General features: G+C 37.5%; 1 protein-coding gene across 1 annotated transcript in view; it reads right to left on the bottom strand.

Moving 5' to 3' along the window:
- STXBP3 (syntaxin binding protein 3) overlaps positions 1 to 21,833 on the bottom strand; it is a 55,664-nt gene extending 33,831 nt beyond the window's left edge. The window contains exons 1-6 of the mRNA XM_024742095.1: positions 21,690 to 21,833; positions 11,012 to 11,061; positions 10,312 to 10,393; positions 6,573 to 6,649; positions 3,889 to 3,967; positions 2,547 to 2,647 (exon numbers count right to left, since the gene is read on the bottom strand). Of these exons, the coding sequence (XP_024597863.1) occupies positions 2,547 to 2,647; positions 3,889 to 3,967; positions 6,573 to 6,649; positions 10,312 to 10,393; positions 11,012 to 11,061; positions 21,690 to 21,738 (438 nt within the window). The 5' untranslated portion in view covers positions 21,739 to 21,833. The remainder of the gene's footprint in view (positions 1 to 2,546; positions 2,648 to 3,888; positions 3,968 to 6,572; positions 6,650 to 10,311; positions 10,394 to 11,011; positions 11,062 to 21,689) is intronic.
- Positions 21,834 to 23,417: the final 1,584 nt, after the last annotated feature.

The raw sequence follows: 23,417 nt of genomic DNA on the forward strand, positions 1-23,417 counted from the left end.
TATCTTTGCACTCACGCTATTCTCACTTCTTAGAATATTTCTTCCCTCTTCATTACTACCTTACGAAATTCTATTTTTCAAGTGTTTTCTCATTTTCCTAGTAAGAATTAATCTCCTTTTTTGGCAGACTATGAGTTGCCTCCTAAAAAACCATTGTTCCCTTACTTTTCAGTAATTATACCAATTATTTGGGGTAAGCAGCCATACGCTCAGCTAAAAGACTACATTTCCATTTTCCATGCACTTGGGGATTGCCATGTGACTAAATTTTAGCTAATAAGATATAAATGAAAATGTACTTTCTTCATTCTCTCCTTCATCCTCCTTCCTCAAATGAGAACGCAATAATTCTACAGACATCTTGGATCATGAGGGCCATCCCTAAGAGACCAGGCCCCTGACAATTTTGTACAGCCAGCATACTGGACTTATATAGCCCACTTCTTGACTTTTTGTATATTAGCAAGAAATAAATTTCCAACTTGGTTAAACACTGAAAGTTTAAGTTGTCCTGTTATATGCAGTTGAACCTAATCTTAACTGATGTTGTTCTGAAGATGCGTAATACTTTGTATCTCTTTCACAGCTCTCGGATGAGGGTGGGGCACATATCTTGATCATCTTTCCACAGCATACTCTTTGCATCTAGAAGACAATGTCCACTGCACATGCTCTTGATAAACGCTCACATAGGCCTTTGCTTATAGCTCAAAGCAGTTGGCAGTATTTCATTTATATCTTCACTTGCAAACAAACAGAAGGTCACAATACAAAACTGAGAAAATTACAATTTTCACTGTAATTTCCCCATAACAGTTAAATTTATTAAGTAAACTCCCTTAAGATATTTATCAAGGAAGTAAATTAAAAGAAAAAACTTCTTAGGGGAAAAACATAGCCAACAGATAGGACCTTAAATAATCATAACATTTTGCAAAGACTGGTAAGTAGAAGAGTCTCATGAGATTTGTCTATACACACAAAGACAAGTTATTTCCATCAGCCATCAAATTAGTCAGATATATACACAAACCTCTCCTCCAAATACAGCAATTACTGAAATTTACTGAATTCTGAGGCTAAAACCATATTTATCTTCTGTGTGGCAAGATGCTCTGGACACAATTGTAATATTTTTCACACCGCTATTTAATCCCACAACATTTTAGGATGCCCATTTTCACTGTACACTGAACTTACATATCATATGAAAAAGAATAAATCTAAAGGTAACCTTTGGAAAACAGCTTAATGTTAAGCAGATATCTTAAAATTTTACAAACTTGATTATGGTCTTTCTTTGTCAAAAACAGCAACAGCTTAGGGACTTCCCTGGTGGTCCAGTTGTAAAGAATCTGCCTTCCGATGCAGGGGACGCAGGTTTGATCCCTGGTCGGGGAACTAAGATCCCACATGCCACGGGGCAACTAAGCCCACACCACAACTAGAGAAGAGAAAACCCGCATGCCACAACTAGAGAGAGAACAACCCACATGCCACAACTAGAGAGAAGCCTGGGCACCGCAAAGAAAGATCACGTGTGCCTCAACGAAGATTCCACGTGCCACAACCAAGACCCGATGCAGCCAAATAAATAAATAATATTAAAAACACACACACACACACAAAAACCCAAAAAAAACCAGCAACAGCTTAAAAGAAAAATTCATTATCCAGGACCATTCTATTTCTTAAAATATTGACCTTAGAGTTCCAAACAACAGTAAACTATTTCAATTCTATGAAATGTTGGAATCCAAACACAGAGAAGAGAGCTAAACAATACACTAGCTGTGTGATTACAGCAAGTTACTTAACCTCTTTGATTCCCCCATCTTTAAAATGTAGATAGAATTATCATCTGTTCATAGGGCTATTGTGAAGATTACATGCATACATTTATGTAAAGCATTTAGGAAAGTGACACAGAGAAAGTACTATGTGTTTGCAATTATTAATTGAAGGCTCATTAACTATTCCAAAGGCAAAACAAATCTACAGAAATCCTTCATTTTATAAATTAAATAATAGTTTATATAACATTATGTAAAAAGTTTACTAAAGAACTTTGTTTTAATATCACAAATGGTTACAGAAGCTAGAAGTATTTATCTCTCTGGAGTCATTTAACAAACATTATGCTAAAAATCTTTTGGTTTCATAATCTGATAGGTCTGTAAACCTTGACACACACAGGACTTAGCAGGAGACATGAAATTTAAGTCCACTTTCATTATTAATGTTATATTCCAATTTAGTACTCATGTTCCTCCCTTCATCAGAGGAAATGTTTATTTGTGGATTGTTCAAACTTCACCAAATATATAATATATAAAACATCTTTAGGATAAACCTTATTAACAAATAAGTTCATAAAACTGAATTTTAAAATCCATTATAAACTAAACTTAAAAATAAAAGGCATTTGGGTCTTCTGAGCACAAGTTGCCCATTCACCTTGCTTGACCCTTGTAACAAACCTTTCTCTGCTCAAAAAAAAAATTGTTTTAATAAAAAATAATTTAAAAAATAAAAATAGAAAGTACCTGAGATTCAAGTGGAATGAAGGAAATATTTATTTCTTTACATCTTCTTATTGTCTTGGAGCAAGAAGCCTTAATTTTGTTAAAGAGACTATCAGGGCAAACTGAGAGGGAAAAAAAACAAAATCAAAGCATATAGCTGCATCTAAATTTTCCTTCTTTTGAGTAAATCATTCCAACATCCAAGAATATTTATTTTTATATATAATTACTGACTTTCACAAAGTAATTTTACTATGAGGACAGAGATAATATGTAAATACTGTACTTTCACTTTATAGAACAGATGCATTCTAGTAATGAGGGCTGTAATAGAAATTCCACTTTCCCCATTCATATCCACTGTAACCTAAGATATATTTCCTTAGAGAGCTGCTAACACAGCAAACTAAAATTGTTAGGAAGGAAAATCAAGTCCAAACTAAGGACTTAATAAACTTTCACAGGACTTTCAGAACTTCTTAGGAATTTATACTACTTTTCTAAATCTGCCACTAAGTGCAGCCACACCACACAAATTTTTAATTTTTCCTTGAATTACAGGATATCCTCTAGTGTCAGGAAATTCTAAACCTCTAAACTAGTAAGTTCTGAACCTTAGAACCTTTCTTTTCCCCCCTTTTACCTAACTGCTTATATAGTTTCACTAAAACTAGGTTGGAGTATCAACCACTGGCTTCTGCTGTCTTATAACATGTTGTTCTTTATCCTCAAAATGCCTTAAATTAAAAGAGGCTTCATACTCATTAAATTTTATCAATTCCATAAACATGAATTTCTGTATAATATAAGGTTACTTAAATGACAAATACTTATGATATGGCCTTTTAAAAATTGCAAGCTACTACTAGGTATGAGATAAATAAAAATTTACAGGAAAAATAATATAGAAAGCTGCTTTTTATTTGAATGTACAGCATAGAAAAAGAAATGTGATAGGTTTTCTCGCTTAATATTAGCAAACAGATGGCAGTTTCTTCAGTGCATCTCCCAAAGGGTCTTATTTTTTTATTATATAATCAAATCCCCAGTTGAAACTTTTATTTAAAGAAGAATTCTTCCTGTTATTGGCACAGAATTTGAGGGGTAGCCCTCTCCATCAACCCCCTCACCCCTGTATACCAGCAAAAATGACTATCTTTTGAAACTAGTTTGGAATATTTAATTTTCTATCACCTTACCATGAATTAGCATAGAAATAATCTTATATTTTTAGATTCCTTCTAACCTAATTAGAACAAACAATAACTAGAAAGTCACTAGTACTAAAATAGCATTACAAGAAATACTTCATAATTAATAGGATTTGAAATAATGAAGCAATAACTTTTACAAAGCTACTTACAGTCAGTAAAGTAGATATACGCTGCTTTGTATTTGTTCTCCGATTTACTTCCGAAATCACGTAAAAAACAGTCTACAGACTTAAAAAAGGTTAGATGTTAATATACGTTTTATCAAATACTAATTTAAATATGCTATCTTTTGAAATAACTAAGATTATTTTGATGATGAAGTAAAACCTTAACTGTCAAAAGATTAATTTATAAACTGATTTTTTAAGATGCTATGTTGTCTAGCCAGTTATAGCTAGAAGCATAGTAAGTAGTAAGGTAAAATGTATGAACAGAGTGCTGTTTTGGTGACGAGGAGCACTAGGAATGGTCAAGTGACTGAGAAGCTGAAGCAACATAAAAGACAAGACTACTGGAAGATAACAGATCAAGGAATTGAGAAGTCAATGAACATACTGAAAGTATTACCTACAGGGAAAATGAAACCATCCAGACTATGACTGGTGAACTGCTGAACAGACTGACAGTGAGCTAGGAGCTAAAATTGTCAAGGGGGATTAGAATGAAAAAGCCAAAGGTTGGCAGACTGCGAAGAGGAGGGAGAGCAGGTAATATAGTCTAATAGTATTTGACTCTATGCTGGTAGTTTTAAAGATACAGTAGCCTGAAAGCAAAAATGAAGAACAAACAATTTAATTCTCTCTCATCCATCTGTTCCTTTTTCTCCTCCTGCAACTCCTAGAACTAGTATATTTCTGTTAGAGTTCATGAATCTATCCTGCAAGTCTCTTATCCTTCCCCTCATGATTTCAATGATTGTTTTTTTGCTTTGAGATACTCCTTTTTTATCTTTTAGACTATTAATTCAAATTTCCATAGTGATTATCCTCTTCAATTAACTATTTAACTGAGAAAATACACTTCTGAGCTTCAGAAAGTTTATGTGCTACACCAGACTCTTCTTAAGTGTACTATTTTTCTGTTCTGGTTATCATTCTTCCCTCCAAGCCCCTATACGTTGCTAGATGTGCCCTTTTTTTCATTCTTACTAAACTGTCTCTCTCTGGCCACCTGACCTACTTAGATGTGTGGTTGCTTCTCTTTGTCAGCTCACTTGAAGCTTAGGTTTAGTTGTTGGAGTATCCTAAATAGAGGCAGTACCATAAGAAGAGGAAGGCGAAGAGGAAGGCAAAGAAGTTTCTCCTCCTGAGGGCTGTAAGTATAAAAGCAAAAATCCACCCAACTGACCTTTTCCCTAGGGTTCACAGATCTCTTATACACAAACTCTTCCTGAAATCTGTCATTTTATGACCCTTGCTTGGGAACTCTCTGATGCTGGTCTCCACATGCTCACCCAACCCCTGAGGAAGGAAATCTCACACCAAGTTTCTCTACAAGTACCCAAGGAGCCCAAGGCCTCACATATACCCAGAGGCCTATAGAACCCAAGAGCTAATTGATTCAGGACAGGAAGAGAAACTGGAGTTGGTTGTGGTAGATAAAGGAGTCACATTCAGGTATTATTTTCTTTAAATCCTTTGATACTTTATTGAATACATAATTTTGTATCCTGCTTTTGTCACTAACATTAAAAATGAACATTTATATAGATCATTAAAATTTTCTAGAAACCTCATTTTCAATGGTCACATGGTATTTCATACCAGTATTTGTTAATGCTAAGAATTTATCTGGATATCTTTATTGCTTTTGAAATTTAGCTTGACAATTTATTTGATTTTTGTTTTACAATAAACTCCAAGATTCAGAACGTTTCAAGGTTCTTGATACAGTGAATTATTTTCCAAAAAGGTTATATTAATCTATACTCCCACTAGCAGTATATAGTAGTTTCTACTCCATTAACCATTGATAATGGGTATTGACAGCTAGAATAGGATACATAGATAGATAAATAAATGTCTACATATACACACTTTTTTTTAATCCCTCTGCCTATTTCGTAGGTGAAAATGGTGCTTCTTTCATTTTTTCCAATCATGAATTTTATCTTATAAAATTATATTATGGATAAGATATAAAACGTCATTAAAATCCACCAGCAGCCAATATGTAGAGACCATATAGTAAATGTCTGGGTTTTTCCCTACTGTCTGCTCTGCTAGAGTTAGAAGAAATGAAATTGGAATTGCCAAATTAACATTCTTATTCTAAGAATAAGCCAAAGGATGTGTTGGAATATGCATTCTCAGATACTATACAGAATAAGGAATTTGATACTTTATGGCTCTAAAGTTTTGGCTTTAAGTATGAATTAAATCATGGTTAGATTATAAAGAAATACCTTTCCCATAAAAAAAATATATATACATACATATACGCATATACATATATGTGTGTACACCCATACATATATGTATACTATAGGGAAGTCACTAAGATAAATGAAAGATTAATCCAAGACCATTTCTTTTACATACATTTCCATCCTCCTAAAAATTATGGTTGAATAGAAACTGCATGGGTACAAATTATTGAAAGAAACTCTATCATTTTATATAATTAAAATCTGCTTTAATAGATGGGGAGAAAGGAATTCTTTCACTTAAATATTCTCATTGAGAAGAATGCAAATGAAACAGTCTTCTAACACAGGGAGACTCTCCTAAGCATCTAATAAAGGACATTTTATTACTTTGAATTTTCTAAGAGAAAATCATGTCAATGGTGAAAATTTTGAAGAACATACTTTTTAAAGATTCAAAACACTCACCTTTGATGTTGGAGAGATAAAATAAAGAGCTTTCATTTGTCTGACAGGTTCTCGATTCTTATAAATATTCTCCACAACTAACCAAAAAAAAAAAAGTCATTTTATATAACCAAATATTTCTAAACTTGAAACAATTTTTAAATGAAATTCACTGTACTTCTTTATTTATAATAATATAGAAACACAACTGTATATCCTGGGCTTAACATTTTCTTTGTCTTCACTTGAAAAATTAAAAAGTCCTGAAAATGTGTCTTCCCTAAACTCTGGGCTAAGTGCTCATCATGAGAAAAAAAGATAAAGCAGCTACTTGATAGCTAGGTCTACCAGCATAAGCAATCAACATGCCATGAAGAAACCAAGAAAATGCATTTAAAATTAAAATATGTATTTCTTTGGGCTTCCCTGGTGGCGCAGTGGTTGAGAGTCCGCCTGCCGATGCAGGGGACACGAGTTCGTGCCCCAGTCCGGGAAGATCCCACATGCTGCGGAGCGGCTGGTCCCATGAGCCATGGGCCCATGAGCCTGCGCGTCCGGAGCCTGTGCTCCGCAACGGGAGAGGCCACAATAGGGAGAGGCCCGTGTATTGAAAAAAAAAACATGTATTTCTTTAAAAAAATATTCTACTATAATAATAGAAAATATAATATCAGAAATCAGGCTAAGCATGAATTATCTGTTAAACCTCATAATAACCCTTTATGTATTTTACAAATGAGGTAACTGAGGCTTAAAAAAGTTAAGAAACTTATCCAAGTTACACAGTAAGAAAGAAGAGACAGGATTCCAACCCACATCTGTCCAACTCTAGAGTCTAAGTTTTTAACTGCTATAACATTCTTTAAATAAATTGCCAATTAACTTTTTCTTTTAAAACCACACATTAATATAAATCATTTTTCAACAATGAAGTATCACCATAATTTAATCAATTATATTTTTATTATTGAAATTAAGAACTTTATAAATAACTAATATAAAACAAAGTGAATTTAAAACTAGTAAGCCCTAAATTGTCAAATTAACTATGAAGGCTATATTAAAACAATACTAACTTAAAGTTTCATTCTACAAATCAAGAGAACCATCTTTCAAGATTCACGCTGGCAAAGGACCTAGAAAGAATTTAAAACATTAATCTGACATGCAAGGAAGGCTACTGTTGGACTTCTCTTTTAAATACGATGATTCATTTTCTCATCCCTAAATTTATACTAGTATAGTATAGGTTTATCATAGCTTCTGTTAGAGAGGATATCAAATAAGATTTCCGAGGAAATAGTTAATTTTATTTTTATCTCCACTCCCAACAATTGTAATTTCACCTTTAAAAGATTATGGTTAAATCTGTGTTAATTTACTTTTATTGCTTAGTGCCCAAAATAAAGTATCTTACAGTCATCTTATGCTGTACATACTATGTATTATGTTTGGAGAGTAACGTACATGTTAAAATGTTGTAATATGATTTAGAACACAGACTTTGAAAAGATTCTGAAATGTCTGGTTATCAATAGCAGAAAGTGCCACTTCTCCAATTCACTGAAAAGTGGATATCTCATATATATGGAATTTAAGAAAAAAAAAATGTCATGAAGAACCTAGGGGTAAGACAGGAATAAAGACGCAGACCTACTGGAGAACGGACTTGAGGATATGGGGAGGGGGAAGGGTGAGCTGTGACAGGGCGAGAGAGAGTCATGGACATATACACACTAACAAACGTAAGGTAGATAGCTAGTGGGAAGCAGCCACATGGCACAGGGATATTGGCTCGGTGCTTTGTGACAGCCTGGAGGGGTGGGATAGGGAGGGTGGGAGGGAGGGAGACGCAAGAGGGAAGACATATGGGAACATATGTATATGTATAACTGATTCACTTTGTTATAAAGCAGAAACTAACACACCATTGTAAAGCAATTATACCCCAATAAAGATGCTAAAAAAAAACAGTGGATATCTATTAAATGATAAAAAGGAAAGGTTTTTATGATTATTCCTATAATAGTGACAAAGGAATAATCTAATTCCAAGTCTATTTTTTTTAAAGGTTTTTACTTGACTTTAGTGGAGACACTGAGGTCGCATCACACGTGTATTTTTTTCTCATGTTTTTTAAAAGTTCCAAGACACACTGAATATTTTCACAAATGACCTGAACGCAGACAGAAAGTCTGATCACTGAACGGCCAATGCAGGTGAGCTGATGTGGAACTCAAAAGAAATGTGCCATGTTCAAGTTAGTAGATATGATTATGATTAAATCAGAGCAAACCTAGGTGACTGGAGGATATTGAGAACAATCCACAGCAATACGCTCCATGATATACAGTCCTATGGATACTTCCCAAAAAAGGCTTCTGTGGTCAAATAAGTTTAGAAAACTGAATACTATACCTATTCACAGGGGATCCACATTATCTGCTAGCATATAAAAAACTCCAAAAAAAGTCCTAAAGAAAACTGGTTAGCTTTGTTAATGCTGTTTCCCAAACTAATGTGGCCACAGAGTCCTTTCCTTGAACAATATCAATCAACACTGAACACACAGTAAGAAACAATGGTCTATAAAAATTCAATAAAACCTCCTTACAGTGCAAAATGGTTCTGTAGCTTCATAGTGCTGTACACATATTATCAAATGGTTCTCTAACTGCACGTCAGAGAGACTCTGGGAACGTAACAAAACTTAAGTGGCTTAATCAATATTACACTTATCTAGTTAGTAGAAAAATCAAGGCTTTAATCTTCTAATTTCTAGTTCAGAGCTTAATTTTCTACTGAAGGTCATAAAGACCACAAACTGAATATGTAATCAACAATAAAAGATTATTTTATTAATAAATATCAAAAAGTAAACATTGCTAAATTTTTTAGGTAATCCTCTCATTCTACACAATGCTCACACTTTCTTGAATACTGGGTGTACTTTTGAACCTCACAAGTTAGGAGTGACAGAGGATACAGATATTATACTAGAATCCAAAATATAAAAGAATTATATTTGACTTTGAGTCCCAGTTTTCACTTTACAAATCGGGGTATTAATATCTGTCTTTAAAGGGCTGTTATGAAGGCAAATTTAAATAGATGAGTTAAAGGATGATGAGTTATATAGATGATGATATGATTATGAATGGTACAAGATATTGGTATTCTCTCCAAAATGAAAGAGAAATTAAAATCTCATTAACACAATCCTGCCCAGTGGAAGATAGCAACTGTGGTAGTGTGATTTTTTTCCCATAATCCCACACTAAAGCTGATTTAAATTTACAATTAATAGTCTCATTTCTAGGTAATAAAGAGAAACTTATACACTTGTAAATATGTACAAAAGTTGATTTTATGACATAAATCTTACTATTCATTTAAAAACAATACATGAAAACCACAAACATTCATCAAAATACTAAGGTAAACCTAGTGCATCAGCATACAAAACTGTAACAAATACATAAGAATAAAAAATTTGAAGAACAAACTCAGTAAGGCAACTTAGTCTTGGTTAGGGGTGCTTAATTATATGTCTCAGCTGAGGGAAAAAACTCTGACTTACAGAGGTTATTCTGAAGATTCACAAAGAAAAGAATGTCCAGTGTAATTATTATGGCTAGAATTACTAAAAAAATAAAACATAACCCCCTGAGAAACACAATTACTAAAATTTATTAATACTTCAAACTCTCCCAATCATAATAAGAAAAGTTTTTCCATGATGAGTATTTGTAACACTTACCTGTTATACCCTCTGCTAGAAGATCTGTCATTTTGCAACACGATGCCAAAAGCTTAGTGGTAAATTCATCTAGAAGCATTATCTTAAAATGAATATAAATTAAGAAATATTATCAGCATTTGACTGCCAAGAATTCACAAAAGACAGAATTTAATGCATTAAACCTACTCAAACTTATAAACTTTTTATAATATAAAATTAAAATATTAGGAGAGTGGGCAAAATTATCTCAATTCATTTAACTTGCATGACCTAGAAATTTATTTCCTCAATGTACAGACATATGATATTATACATAAATAAGCAAATAGAAATATTTTCATTTTGAAGCAGAGAACTTGCTCATTTTAAATGTATGTTAACATCAAATTTTCTTAAAATTATAAAATGCCACTTGTAGAATTATAATTGTTCTAGGCACCATTTTAAGCATTTTACATGGATTAATTCATTTAATATTTACAACTACCCTATGAGGTACTTCCATCCCCATTTTATCGATAAGGAAACAGAGGCACAGAGATGTCAAGTAATTTGTTCAAGAAGCCACAGCTAATAGGAGGTAAAGCTAGGATGTGAACACAAGCAGTATGGTTCTAGACCCTATACTTTTATAGAAGTACAATAAGTAAAATATATAGAAGTCTTCAATAAAGGCTTCTAGCTTCATGCAAATTCTATGTGAGTATGCAAATTCTACCTTCCATTCGCCTTCTTTCTTGCAGTCATCAAACACTGTTGCTTTTATCTCTGCAAAGAAAAAGGGAACTATTTAGGAATTTTAATCAACAGTCAGAATAACTACTCAAAAGGTCCAAGATGGCTGGGGAAATATCAACTGGAATTGCTCAGCTACATAAAAAGCACATTCACATGTTAAACTCGAAGTAAAAATCCAGTTCTCTTTAATACATAACCTATATGGTACATTTAAACTGTAATATATTTTTAATCTTTGAGAATAAGAATATTATTAAAAAGGCTAGGGACTTCCCTGGTGGCGCAGTGGTTAAGAATCCACCTGCCAATGGCAGGCCACACGGGTTTGAGCCCTGGTCTGGGAAGATCCCACATGCTGTGGAGCAACAAAGCCCGTGCGCCACAACTACTGAGCCTGCGCTCTAGAGTCCACGAGCCACAACTACTGAAGCCAGTGCACCTAAAGCTCGCGCTCCTTAACAAGAGAAGCCACCACAATGAGAAGCCTGCGCACCACAATGAAGAGTAGCCCCCACTCAACGCAACTAGAGAAAAGCCTGCACGCAGCAGCAAAGACCCAACGCAGCCATAAATAAATAAATAAAATTTTTTAAAAGGCTAACATTTAATTATATAAACATATCTGGAAAATATTTCTGAAAGTAATATCTCACTTGGTTTTTCCTATTTACTTAAATCCTAAGTAAACAAGATGAAAACAAGAAACTGGGACTTCCCTGGTGGTCCAGTGGTTAAGACTCTGCACTTCCACTGTTATGGGGCAAGGTTCGATCCCTGGCTGGGGAACTAAGATCCCACATGCCACCATGGCCTGGACAAAACAAAAACAAAAAACCCACAGGAATAGCCCTAACTGGCCCATTGCTAAATTACATCTGACAATCAAAACTAGATAAGTAAGTTTCTTCCTGATTTACTACAATTTTCAAAAATGTGTCACAGCATTAGGATACAAATATTCAGAATTTATTTATAATCAGTAAATATTTATTAATGCGTTCCTTGCAATGATTTTCAAAATTAATGTAAACATATATTTTAAATTACTAAATAAAATACACAGAGGCAATTCACACAAATACCTGTTATTCTACTTTGTAAGATAAAAATTTCCCACACTTAATGTTTTATTAATTCTCAGTTAATTTTGGAAACTGTAGTAATGTAACACATAAAATAAAATTAAATGTAAATTACAGTAACTCTTGTTTTTCATTAATTCTTTTTTTAAAATTTATTTATTTTGTTTACTTTTATTTTTGGCTGTGTTGGGTCTTTGTTGCTGCACGCGGGCTTTCTCTAGTTGCGGCGAGCTGGGGCTACTCTTCGTTGCAGTGCGCGGGCTTCTCATTGCATTGGCTTCTTGTTGTGGAGCACGGGCTCAGTAGTTGTGGTGCGTGGGCTTAGTTGCTCTGCGGCCTGTGGGATCTTCCCGGACCAGCGCTCGAACCTGTGTCCCCTGCACTGGCAGGTGGATTCTTAACAACTGCACCACCAGGGAAGCCCCATTAATTCTTGATAATGAGATACTTATATAATTCATTTAAACTTTTCTATTTCTTAATTTATATTTAAGTTAATGCTTTTGGAAATTTACCAACAAGTTTTTGGCACCATGTTAAAAAATGACATGTCCAAGAAGAGGGTATATTTAATAAGGGTTACTGACACTCATCATAAGAATTGTGATCTGAAAGGTTTTATTGTGATTGAGAAGGTGTGGAAGTGTTAAGATATTAAGAGGCTTATATATGTTTCTGGGAAGATTATGATGTTATATAGATTTATGGCAAAAGCCTGAAGTATTTAACCATAATTTAAGCCTAAAGTAGTGGATTCTGGTATTCTACAGGCAAAGAGGAAGGATTTCCTCAAGTAGCACTGAGGCACTGAAACATTACGGTACTTCCCTTTCTAAGCTTGCTTTATTCCTGTATACCTAAAACAAGCTGAAAATCAAAGACATTTTGCTAATTTTTGCCAAATTTATGTCTTTCTCTTAGAAATGAATGCTCATGGAATTTATGATGGAGCAGACTGAACAGCTCCCTAGCCGAACTCATTCCAGTCTTTACCACCTTAGAAACTGCACTGTCATATATGGCAGAAACTAGTCACATGTGGCTACTGAGCACTTGAAATGTGGTTAGCCTGAACTGGGATGTCCTGCAAGTACAAAATACACACCAGATTTCAAAGACTTGGTACAAAAAGAAATTTAAAATATCATTTTGTATGTTATTTACATGCTTCAATGATAACATTTTGGATAGATCAAGTTAAACAAAATATATTTTAAAATTTAATTTCATGTTTTTTACCTGTTTTTTTTGATTTGGCTATCAGAAAACTTTAAGTAACATATGTGGCTTGCCGTTATTTCTAACTAGAATCTGAGGATACCTTAGAATCTGAGGATACCAAGCCAGTCAGTGTTAGCATCTCAAAAATGATAAAGAGATAACTAGTTTTGTGGACAGAGATTAGGGGCATCCATGAAAAGTGATGTGGTTACAGGTAAATTGTGTTTGGAAGAGTCAAAGGAAATCACATCAACTAATATGACAGAACTAAAATGGTATTTCCTCTAATTATTAATGAGAATTATTTAACCTTATAATCCATTTCTCTTGCACCCTAAATATGGATACATCCCAAGAGTCAATTCTCTTACTTTTGCTCTGCTTGCTCTATACTCTTCCTCAGAGACCATACTCATCATCAAAGTATCCTCTAACAGATCTATCCTTTAATTTTTCCCCCAACTTTATTGAGATATAATTAACATATAACATTTTGTAACTTTAAGGTATATAATGTGTTGATCTGATACACATATACTGCAATATAATTACCTCTGTAGTGTTAGTTTACACCTCCATCACCTCACATAATTACCATTTCTTTTTTGGGGTGAGAACGTTTAAGATCTACTCTCTTAGCAACTTGCAATTATATAGTACAGTACTGTTATCTATAATCACAATGCTGTGCATTAGATCCCCAGAACTTACTCATCTTCTAACTGGATGTTTGTACTCTTTGACTAACTTCTCCCTATTTCCCTCAACCCCCAGGAATCCTTCAATTTTCCACAAATCCTCATCTCTCCTTGTGCCTCAAATTAAGATTAAATGCCCTAAAAACTGCTCTAGACTTCTCCATTTCTATGAGTTTTATTGTCATTTTCTTTTTCTTTTTTTTTTTTTTTTGCGGTACGCGGGCTTCTCACTATTGTGGCCTCTCCCGTTGCGGAGCACAGGCTCCGGACGCGCAGGCTCAGCAGCCATGGCTCACGGGCCCAGCCGCTCCGCGGCACGTGGGATCTTCCTGGACCGCGGCACGAACCCGTGTCCCCTGCATCGGCAGGCGGACTCTCAACCACTGCACCACCAGGGAAGCCCTATTGTCATTTTCTTAGTCATAGTCATCAGCTATTTCCTCTTTCCTCCATTTTCTAATCATTAGGCTGTACTGATTGTTCTTTCTGGTGACTGCCGCTGTCACCAGCATTGCCTTGATTCTCATCATCTCTCACTGAACTACTGCAATAATCTCCTGTTTGGATTTCCTGCTTTCCACCTCCAACCCCTTTAACTTTTCCAATCCATTTTTCACACTGTTGTCAGAGTCATCTTCCTGAAGCACAGCCCTGTTATATCAATACGTACCTCAACATTCTCTCAAATGCTCACTGTTACCTACCTAGAATAAAATCTAGACTCTTACTATTCAACATCCTCCATCAACTGGCCTCCACCTAATCTCTAAATTAATCTTCCACCAGTCCAGATGGCCCCCAATTAATGACCTATTAATACCAATTACTCTATCTTTGCTCCTTCTGTTTCTCCTATATATAAAAGGAAATGTATTTAAAACTGTAACACCAAAGAGGATGTGAAAACACTGAAAGGAAAAATAAAAGAACTAACAAAGTAGCGTATAGCATCAGCAATGCCAACGTGTACTTGTACAACTATCTTTAATCACAGAGAAACTAATAAACCTGATAAATATGCAAGAAAAACTGATTTGTCTGGAAAACAGGAAATGAACAGGTAAGAATCTTTAGAAAGGTAATCCCAGGGGCCTGGGGCAGAGGTAAAAGTAATACTCATTACTAGTTGAATAAAAACAGATTGACCTGCGCTTCCCTGGTAGCGCAGTGGTTAAGAATCCACTTGCCAATGCAGGGGACACATGTTTGAGCCCTGGTCCGGGAAGATCCCACATGCCACGGAGCAACTAAGCCAGTGTGCCACAACTACTGAGCCTGCACTCTAGACCCCACGCGAGCCACAACTACTGAAGCCCGCACGCCTAGAACCCATGCTCCACAACAAGAGAAGACACCGCAATAAGAAGCCTGAGCACCGCAAAAAAGAGTAGCCTCCGCTCGCCACAACTAGAGAAAGCCGGCGCACAGCAACGAACACCCAACTCAACCAAAAATAAAAATAAATAAATTAAAAACAAAAAACAGATTGACCCGTTCATGGGAAAGACCACTTAGACCTTTCAAGGTTTATTGTTTTAAAATTTTATGAAACGGGACTTCCCTGGTGGTCCAGTGGTTAAAACTTTGCCTTCCAATGCAGGGGGTGTGGGTTCGATCCCTGGGTGGGGAGCTAAGATCCCACATGCCTGGTGCCAAAAAACATAAAACAGAAGCAATATTGTAACAAATTCAATAAAGACTTTAAAAAAAATGCTCCACATCAAAAAAATCTTTAAAAAAATGTATGAAATATGAACAATATGAAAACTGAGGACTAGTATAAGACCACCTAAATATATACAAAGGCAAATATTAAAGCAATTATTTCTAGGTAGAAATTTAGTAAATTCTATATTTATTCTTCAAGCAAATACTTTACAATTAAAAGTCTGAAGGGGGACTTCCCTTGTGGTCCAGTGGTTAAGAATCCATGCTCCCAATGCAGGGGGCCTGGGTTCCATCCCTGGTCAGGGAACTAGATTCCACATGCTGCAACTAAAAAAGATCCCGCATGTGGCAACAGAGACCCCGAGTGCCACAACCAAGACCCGGCACAGCCAAATAAATATTTTTTAAAAACCCGACAAGCAGCCTGAAGTATTCCTTTCTTAAACATAAGGGTGGAATGGTAAAAAGCCACTGCTATAAAATTGCTTGATGGCAATGTAAGTCAGAACAGTAGTTACTCTGGGGTAAAGGGTGGAATTTGGCGTTGGAAGAGTTATGGGGTGCTTGGAAACATTCCATACCTCAATCTAGGTGGTAGTTACATGAATAATAATTTATCCATCTAGGACTTCCCTGGTGGCACAATGGTTAAGAATCTGCCTGCCAATGCAGGGGATACGGGTTCGAGCCCTGGTCCAGGAAGATCCCACATGCCGTGGAGCAACTAAGCCCATGTGCCACAACTACTGAGCCTGTGCTCTAGAGCCTGTGAGCCACATCTACTGAAGCCTGTGCACCTAGAGCCTGTGCTCCACAAGAGAAGCCACCACAATGAGAAGCCCGTGCACCAAAACAAAGAGTAAGTAGCCCCTACTCACCACAACTAGAGAAACCCCGTGCGCAGCAACGAAGATCCAATGCAGCCAAAACTAAATAAGGACTAATAACTAACTAATAAGGCCCTACTGTATAGCACAGGGAACTCTACTCAATATTCTGTAATGACCTATATGGGAAAAAGGATCTAAAAAAAAAAAGAGTGTATATACATATATGTACAACCGATTCACTTTGCTGTACGCCTGAAACTAACACAGTATTGTAAATCAACTATACCTCAATTAAAAAAAATTTTTTTTAATGTATCCATCTGCACATTTAGCATTAGTGCACTTTACACTAGCATTATACTTAATGAAAACTTTAGGAACAAGAAAATGACTTCCTTTCAGCACTGTTCTAGTAAGTCCCCAAAATGCTGATGACTGCTGTTTGAGAAGGAGGAAAAAAAGCCTTTCAGCTTTAGTAGCTCACCACTGCTACAGCATGTCTGAACAATTTAGCTCCAACCTACCTTTCAGTCTTCATCCCCCTATTTCTTGCAACAAATACTCTGTACTCAGACAAAAGGAATTATTCCCTCTTCCATAAACAATCACATACTTTCACATCTTTGGGTCTTGGCTCAGATTTCCCTGTCTGGCAAAATCCTACTACCTTTCACTGTTACCTCCTATTTGGAGTCTCCCCTGATCCACTCGCAGAGAGGAAATAATTCCTTTTTCGTCTCTTCTCCCATGAAACTTCTTCATGCTGCTAATATAGCACTTAGTACCTATGTACCTGTCTCCTCCCACTGAATTGTAAACTCCAGGAGGTCAAGGAGTATGCACCTAGAATAGTGGGCAGCACAGGGTAGTCAATAAATACTGATTTAAAAGAATACATGACTCTGCAAATATCCAAAAAGTAAAAGAAGAGAATTTTTCTCAACAAGATAAACTTAAAGAAGTGACCAGAATGAAAAAAGACATAAAACAAAGAAAATTGATTAAAACAAAAAACAAAAAAATATATTTTATACATGCCTATATTGGCATAAATAAGTTCTCAAGGAATTTATAAGAAACCTGAGTGGTTGTCTCTGGCAAAGGAGTCTGGGGTCTGGGTAGGGATGAAGATTAATTTTATTTTACAGTCTTTTCTGTTATCAAACTTTTTTGCCACATCAAGGTATTTAAGAATGATTAGGGCTTCCCTGGTGGCACAGTGGTTGAGAGTCTGCCTGCCGATGCAGGGGCCACGGGTTCGTGCCCCGGTCAGGGAAGATCCCACATGCTGCGGAGCGGCTAGGCCCATGAGCCATGGCCGCTGAGCCTGCGTGTGCTCCGCAACAGGAGAGGCCACAACAGTGAGAGGCCCGCGTACCGAAAAAAAAAGAACGATTAAAATTGTTAATTACAAAGATTTCGAAGGAGGAGGAAAAAGTTATGTTAATGTTAACTGTTTAAAAAAAGGAAGTCACAAAATGACAAATAATAAAAAATATATCTGAAGCTATATAAGAACTAGAAGAAAAATGTGAAAAAAACCCAAAAAGCTTATGATTTAATGTGCAAAGAATTGGCTCAGATAAATACATTCTGATTACTTTTATTTGTAATTTTACTCAGTTCATTTTCTCTAACATTTCCTGTAAAATATACAAGGTGAATTACAGACATTAGACTATTGTTTATAGACAAGAAAGAAAATAGGCTATACTGAATAAGGAAAAAAATGTCATAGGTGGCTTCAACTTGCTTTACGGTCGATTTAATTACTATTGTTTTGCTGTGTTTTTCAAATAAAGTTCATCAAATTTTTATTTAAAATCTTTTATCAGTGATATTTTTATTACCATTCCCCCCTGTAGCAAAAAGTGGCAAATGAGCAATACCAAACACTAGAAACCTTTACTGATTTTAAGTATGGGAATTAGTTTTGTAAATAAATGTAGCCCTTTGCATTCAAATATTAAATTTTTAAAAGATGTTATAATGTGGTCCCTAAAGGCTGATTCCTTCTCATGTTTTAGGCCTCAGCTCAAATGTCACCTACTCAGAGAAACTTTTCCTGATCCACCTACCTACAACAGTCCCTTTCTATATATAGATATCACAGACTGAAATAATGTTTATTCTTTGTTTATATACTTATCTTCTATTATTCCACACTTGAATGCAAGATTCAAGAAGGCTGGGAACCTGTCTGCCTTCTATTGCTGTATTCCCCTAGGAATTCAATAATATTTATTGAATAATGGGGGAAAATTACAAAACTGATCTACTGTTTTCTTCTCCCCACTGTTTACTTTTCACAAGCATTATTATCCATTGCATTCTGCCAGGGCCTGTTTGGAGTTTAAAGCTCTAGAAGAAGGCTTCCCTGGTGGTGCAGTGGTTAAGAATCCTTCTGCCGGGCTCCCCTGGTGGCACAGTGGTTGAGAGTCCGCTTGCCGATGCAGGGCACGCGGGTTCGTGCCCCAGTCCGGGAAGATCCCACATGCCGCGGAGCGGCTGGTGCTGTGAGCCATGGCTGCTGAGCCTGCGCATCCGGAGCCTGTGCTCCGCAACGGGAGAGGCCACAACAGTGAGGGGCCCGCGTACCGCAAAAAAAAAAAAAGTCCTCTCTTGCCAATTCAGGGTACACGGGTTTGAGCCCTCGTCCGAGAGGATCCCACATGTCGCGGAGCAACTAGACCCGAGTGTCACAACTACTGAGCCCATGCACCACAACTACTGAAGCCCGTGCGCCTAGAGCCCGTGTTCCGCAACAAGAGAAGCCACTCCAACAAGAAGCCCTCGCATGGCAACCAAGAGTAGCCCCCGCTCACTGCAACTAGAGAAAGCCCACACACAGCAATGAAGACCCAACGCAGCCAAAATTAAATAGATTAAAAAAAAAACCCACTAATCTATTTTCTACTAATCTCTATAGATTTGCCTAATCTGGACATTTAATATGAATGGAGTCATACAATATGTGGTTCTTTACAACTGGCTTCTTTTCGTTTGGCATGTTTCCAAGGGCACCGTTCGTGCCCCGGTCTGGGAAGATCCCACATGCCCTGGAGCGGCTGGGCCTGTGAGCCATGGCTGCTGAGCCTGCGCGTCCGGAACCTGTGCTCTACAACGGGAGAGGCCACAACAGAGAGAGGCCCGCGTACGGCAAAAAAAAAAAAAAAAAAACCGTAGCATGTTTCAGTACTTCCTTCTTTTTTATTGCCCAATAATATCCCATTGTATGGACATAACCACATGTTATTTATCCATTCACCAGTCCATGGACATTTGGGTTGTTTTTGACTTTTTGTCTATTAAGAATTATGCAGCTATGATAATAGGTGTATCAGCTTTAACATCTGTTAAAGAGATAATAATTCTTATTGTTTTGATATTTGTAAAGAATAGTGCCTGGCACAGAGTTATGTTCAAAAAATATTAGTTCCTTTCTCCCTACTTTACAGGTAAATTGAAGGTTAAGTTATTTATCTTTCTAACCTGACCTAACTATACTACCTTCAACCTAGCAAAACCTTTTCCCAAATATATGATTCTCCCTGAGGAGATTCCTCCATCATTTCTTTCAGACTTTCTCACCTTTTGCTAACAGAACTCAGAGGCTCCCACTTCTCTTTCTCTCTCTACTTTAATTAAACTAAGTGCTGAATGAATATCATCTTATCTTTTAGTTATGTTCCTATTTCCACAAAATTTCGAAGAACTGTTTTTTTTAATCTGTACAACATTTCCTTCCATTCAGTGTCCCCTCTTCTTTATCTCACGCTCCATGTAGGTATCCTGGTGCTACCTCAAGTTAACAGCACAAGATGGAAATTTTGTTACCTGTAAACGCTCCCTCTTGCCTAGTTTCCATGCTATCAATACCGAGGTTACTATCATTAACCTTTTTTTTCTGATAAATGCTGATGTTAAGGACCATCTTGGAAATTATACAACACAATTCATTATCCATTTTCAAATAAATGTATTTAAATGCCACTGTGATTTTAAAACATTACCAAACCTTAAAAGGGACCCATGTAAATTCTGAAAAACAAAATGCTAACCTTATAATTATCCAATTAAAAAAATTTTCATAACTTTTTTCCCCTTCTATTTATACCCTTGTTTTTAGTATGTTATGCAGTATGCCAGTTACCGATTTGGAGTTTTAATTTTACACAGGAACTCTATGACTCCCATAATTTTGTTAACTCAGTCACTATTTCTGTTCCTTGCTCAACAAGCTGGAGCCAGAAATACTAATTAGATGTTACCCCCTTCCACTACTAGACCATAATTACTTTGAGCCCAGCAATGCCAAACAATGATGGTTCTTCCTGTTTGGTTCTTGGCGGTTTCATTCCTTCTCTAAGCTGGCAGACCTAGGTGTGGAGTGATATTTATGAAAGTCCTAGATGATACAGCACAATGGCAGAATATCAGTAACCAATACGTATTATATATAATACAGTCCTAGCAGAAGGGAGTGGCTCCGAGAGTGGAAAGGAAGAGGTGAAGGTGCAGATTTGCCCCGAGATTTAATCATTCCAATGGTCCCTTCTCAAGAACTCTTTAGAAAGTGGGTTCTTCTAGAAGGGAAGAAGGGTTTGTTTAACAGTGAGGTTTTCTTTTTGTTTTTTTAAAGGACAAGCATTGTAAAGTACGGTTAGTAAAACTCTGCTGATACTAAGACGAATAAGCAGAGTAAGCAGTCTTGGAAAACTCAAGCGTGGGGAGAAGGGGAGGAGCGGGATAGAGAAACACAGCGCTCAGACTGTCTCGGGTGGAGAGACATCGCCGACTGGTGGGGCCCCGGAGGCAGCGCAAGCGAGGAACCGCGCAGGGGCCGCGGGCGGAAAAGCCGGGCCCAGGGCCGCTCACGCAGGGCGGGGTTTCGGGGCCAGAGCCCGGCCGAGCCAGCCCAGAGGGTGCCGGACGCCTGCGAGAAGGCCGCGTCCTCCCGCACCCCGCCCATCGTTGGTGCTGCCAGAACGAGGGCTGGGAAGGAAAGAAAGAAGAAGTGCTAACATGGACGTGGGAGCCAAAGCAACGAGTGCCCGTGGCGGCTCCCCAAGACACTGCTGGTCTGGGGCAGGAAAGCAGGGCCCGGCGCCGCGGCCTCCTGGCCTTCCCTCTCTCAGCCCCTGTCCCACCGCACTCACTCTGCCACACGATGCTCTTCAGCCCCCGGTCCGTCACCGGAGGCGCCATCTTCCCAAACACCGCTGAGGACCAGCCGCCGCCTCCCACTCGCAACCCACTTCAGCTGTTAGAGGGGGTTCGGCTGGGCCCCGCCCGTCGCTGAGGGGAAGGCCCCGCCCACACCCACGGGCCGCGCCCTCCTGTGACGTCACGGGCGTCCGTAAGGGGATTCCCGCCCATCCCTGGACTGAGGCTGCGCAGTGCGGGTGGAATCTCCGTTGGCAGTTGCGCGCCCTCTAGCGGGAGGCTGTCAACCGAATTTCGACGTCCTGGGACGTCAGAAAGCGAAAGCGTACTGACGGATTGTGAGCTAATACCATCTTAAGAAATCCGAATTCACGCATACGATTCATGAAAAAGGAAGGGATCCTTCGCTTTACAAAAGAGTTCTTCACTTTGCGAAGTGGTTTGTAATAGACTCTTCACTCAGTCAGCTACCGATTAGAAAATTTAGCCTCCAAAAAGTTTATTTTATTCATTTTTCAAGGACATAATCATTGTATAGAACTGAGGTGCCGTCCACTGTGACCAGAACTCTGCAGGACTTTCAGGAAAATCAAAATAAGAAGACCCACTAATGAAGAATATAAAATCTAATTAGCTCAATTACTGGCATGCCGAAGGTAGTCAAAAACTGGTTGAAGTAGCGAATGCCTTAATGGTGACAATATACATAAATGAACCAATAAAATAATAATTATTCAACAAACATAAATTCATGTGGGAGGGGCTATCAATGTTTTAGGATTTAAAAGAAGGAAATTATTGCTGATTCACAAAGGAGGTGATTGGAGCTCAGACTTAGAAAGTTTAGGCAGAGATCTATTTCCTGAGATGGTTCTTTTGAGACTTGAAATCAAAGCAATCATAGGGGAATTCCTGGCCGGTCCATTCCCGGACTCCCCACTTTCACTGCTGAGGGAGTGGGTTCAATCCCTGGTTCGGGAACTAAGATGCCGCAAGCTGCGTGATAAAAACAAAAACAAGTAGTCAATCACGAATTAAAAGAGTTTAGTTGCTGAGAACCGCCCCCCCGCAACTGTAACATAACCATCGTATACTGGTGGAAAGTAGACTTTCCCACACCCATTTGCAAAGAACCAGTGGTTCAAGTTGGTCACATAGGGAAGCACAAATGGTTAGTCACTACTAGTAATAACAATGGCTAACATTTACTGAGGGCTTACTATATGCCAGGCACCATGCTAAGTGGATTATCTCATTGATCCTCAAAGCAACCCTTACAGACAAGGAACCTAAGGCTTAGTGAAGTTAAGTAACTTGCCAAGGATGCACAGCTAGTGGGCAGTGGGAACAAGAAATCAGGCTTGAGCTACACAGAAAGCAACAAGGCAGTCTGTGGGATAACTGGCAATTTTTGTTTTTTAGCTTTTTAGGATAGAGAAGGAGAATGAAGAATAAAAACAGCCATAAAATGGGTTCAAGCAAAACCTATGGCATGAATGGTTTTTCCATGCAAGTCTTGTATGGGCCAAGCTGGAGCTCTGGCCTGTTTCAAACGTATTTTGAATGCACTTAGGTGGTCAGAATTTTAAACAAATGCACACATTACATTCCTCTCCCTTTTCAATTTTAAATCAGATTCTACTTAGTATACCCGGGTTGAGGCCCCAGGGATAAGAAAAAAACAAGGTACAGACTCACCCTTCTAAAATGGAGCTCTTTGT

Source organism: Neophocaena asiaeorientalis, unplaced genomic scaffold (assembly GCF_003031525.2).
Source record: "Neophocaena asiaeorientalis asiaeorientalis breed wild unplaced genomic scaffold, Neophocaena_asiaeorientalis_V1.1 scaffold35, whole genome shotgun sequence".
NCBI lineage: Eukaryota > Metazoa > Chordata > Mammalia > Artiodactyla > Phocoenidae > Neophocaena > Neophocaena asiaeorientalis.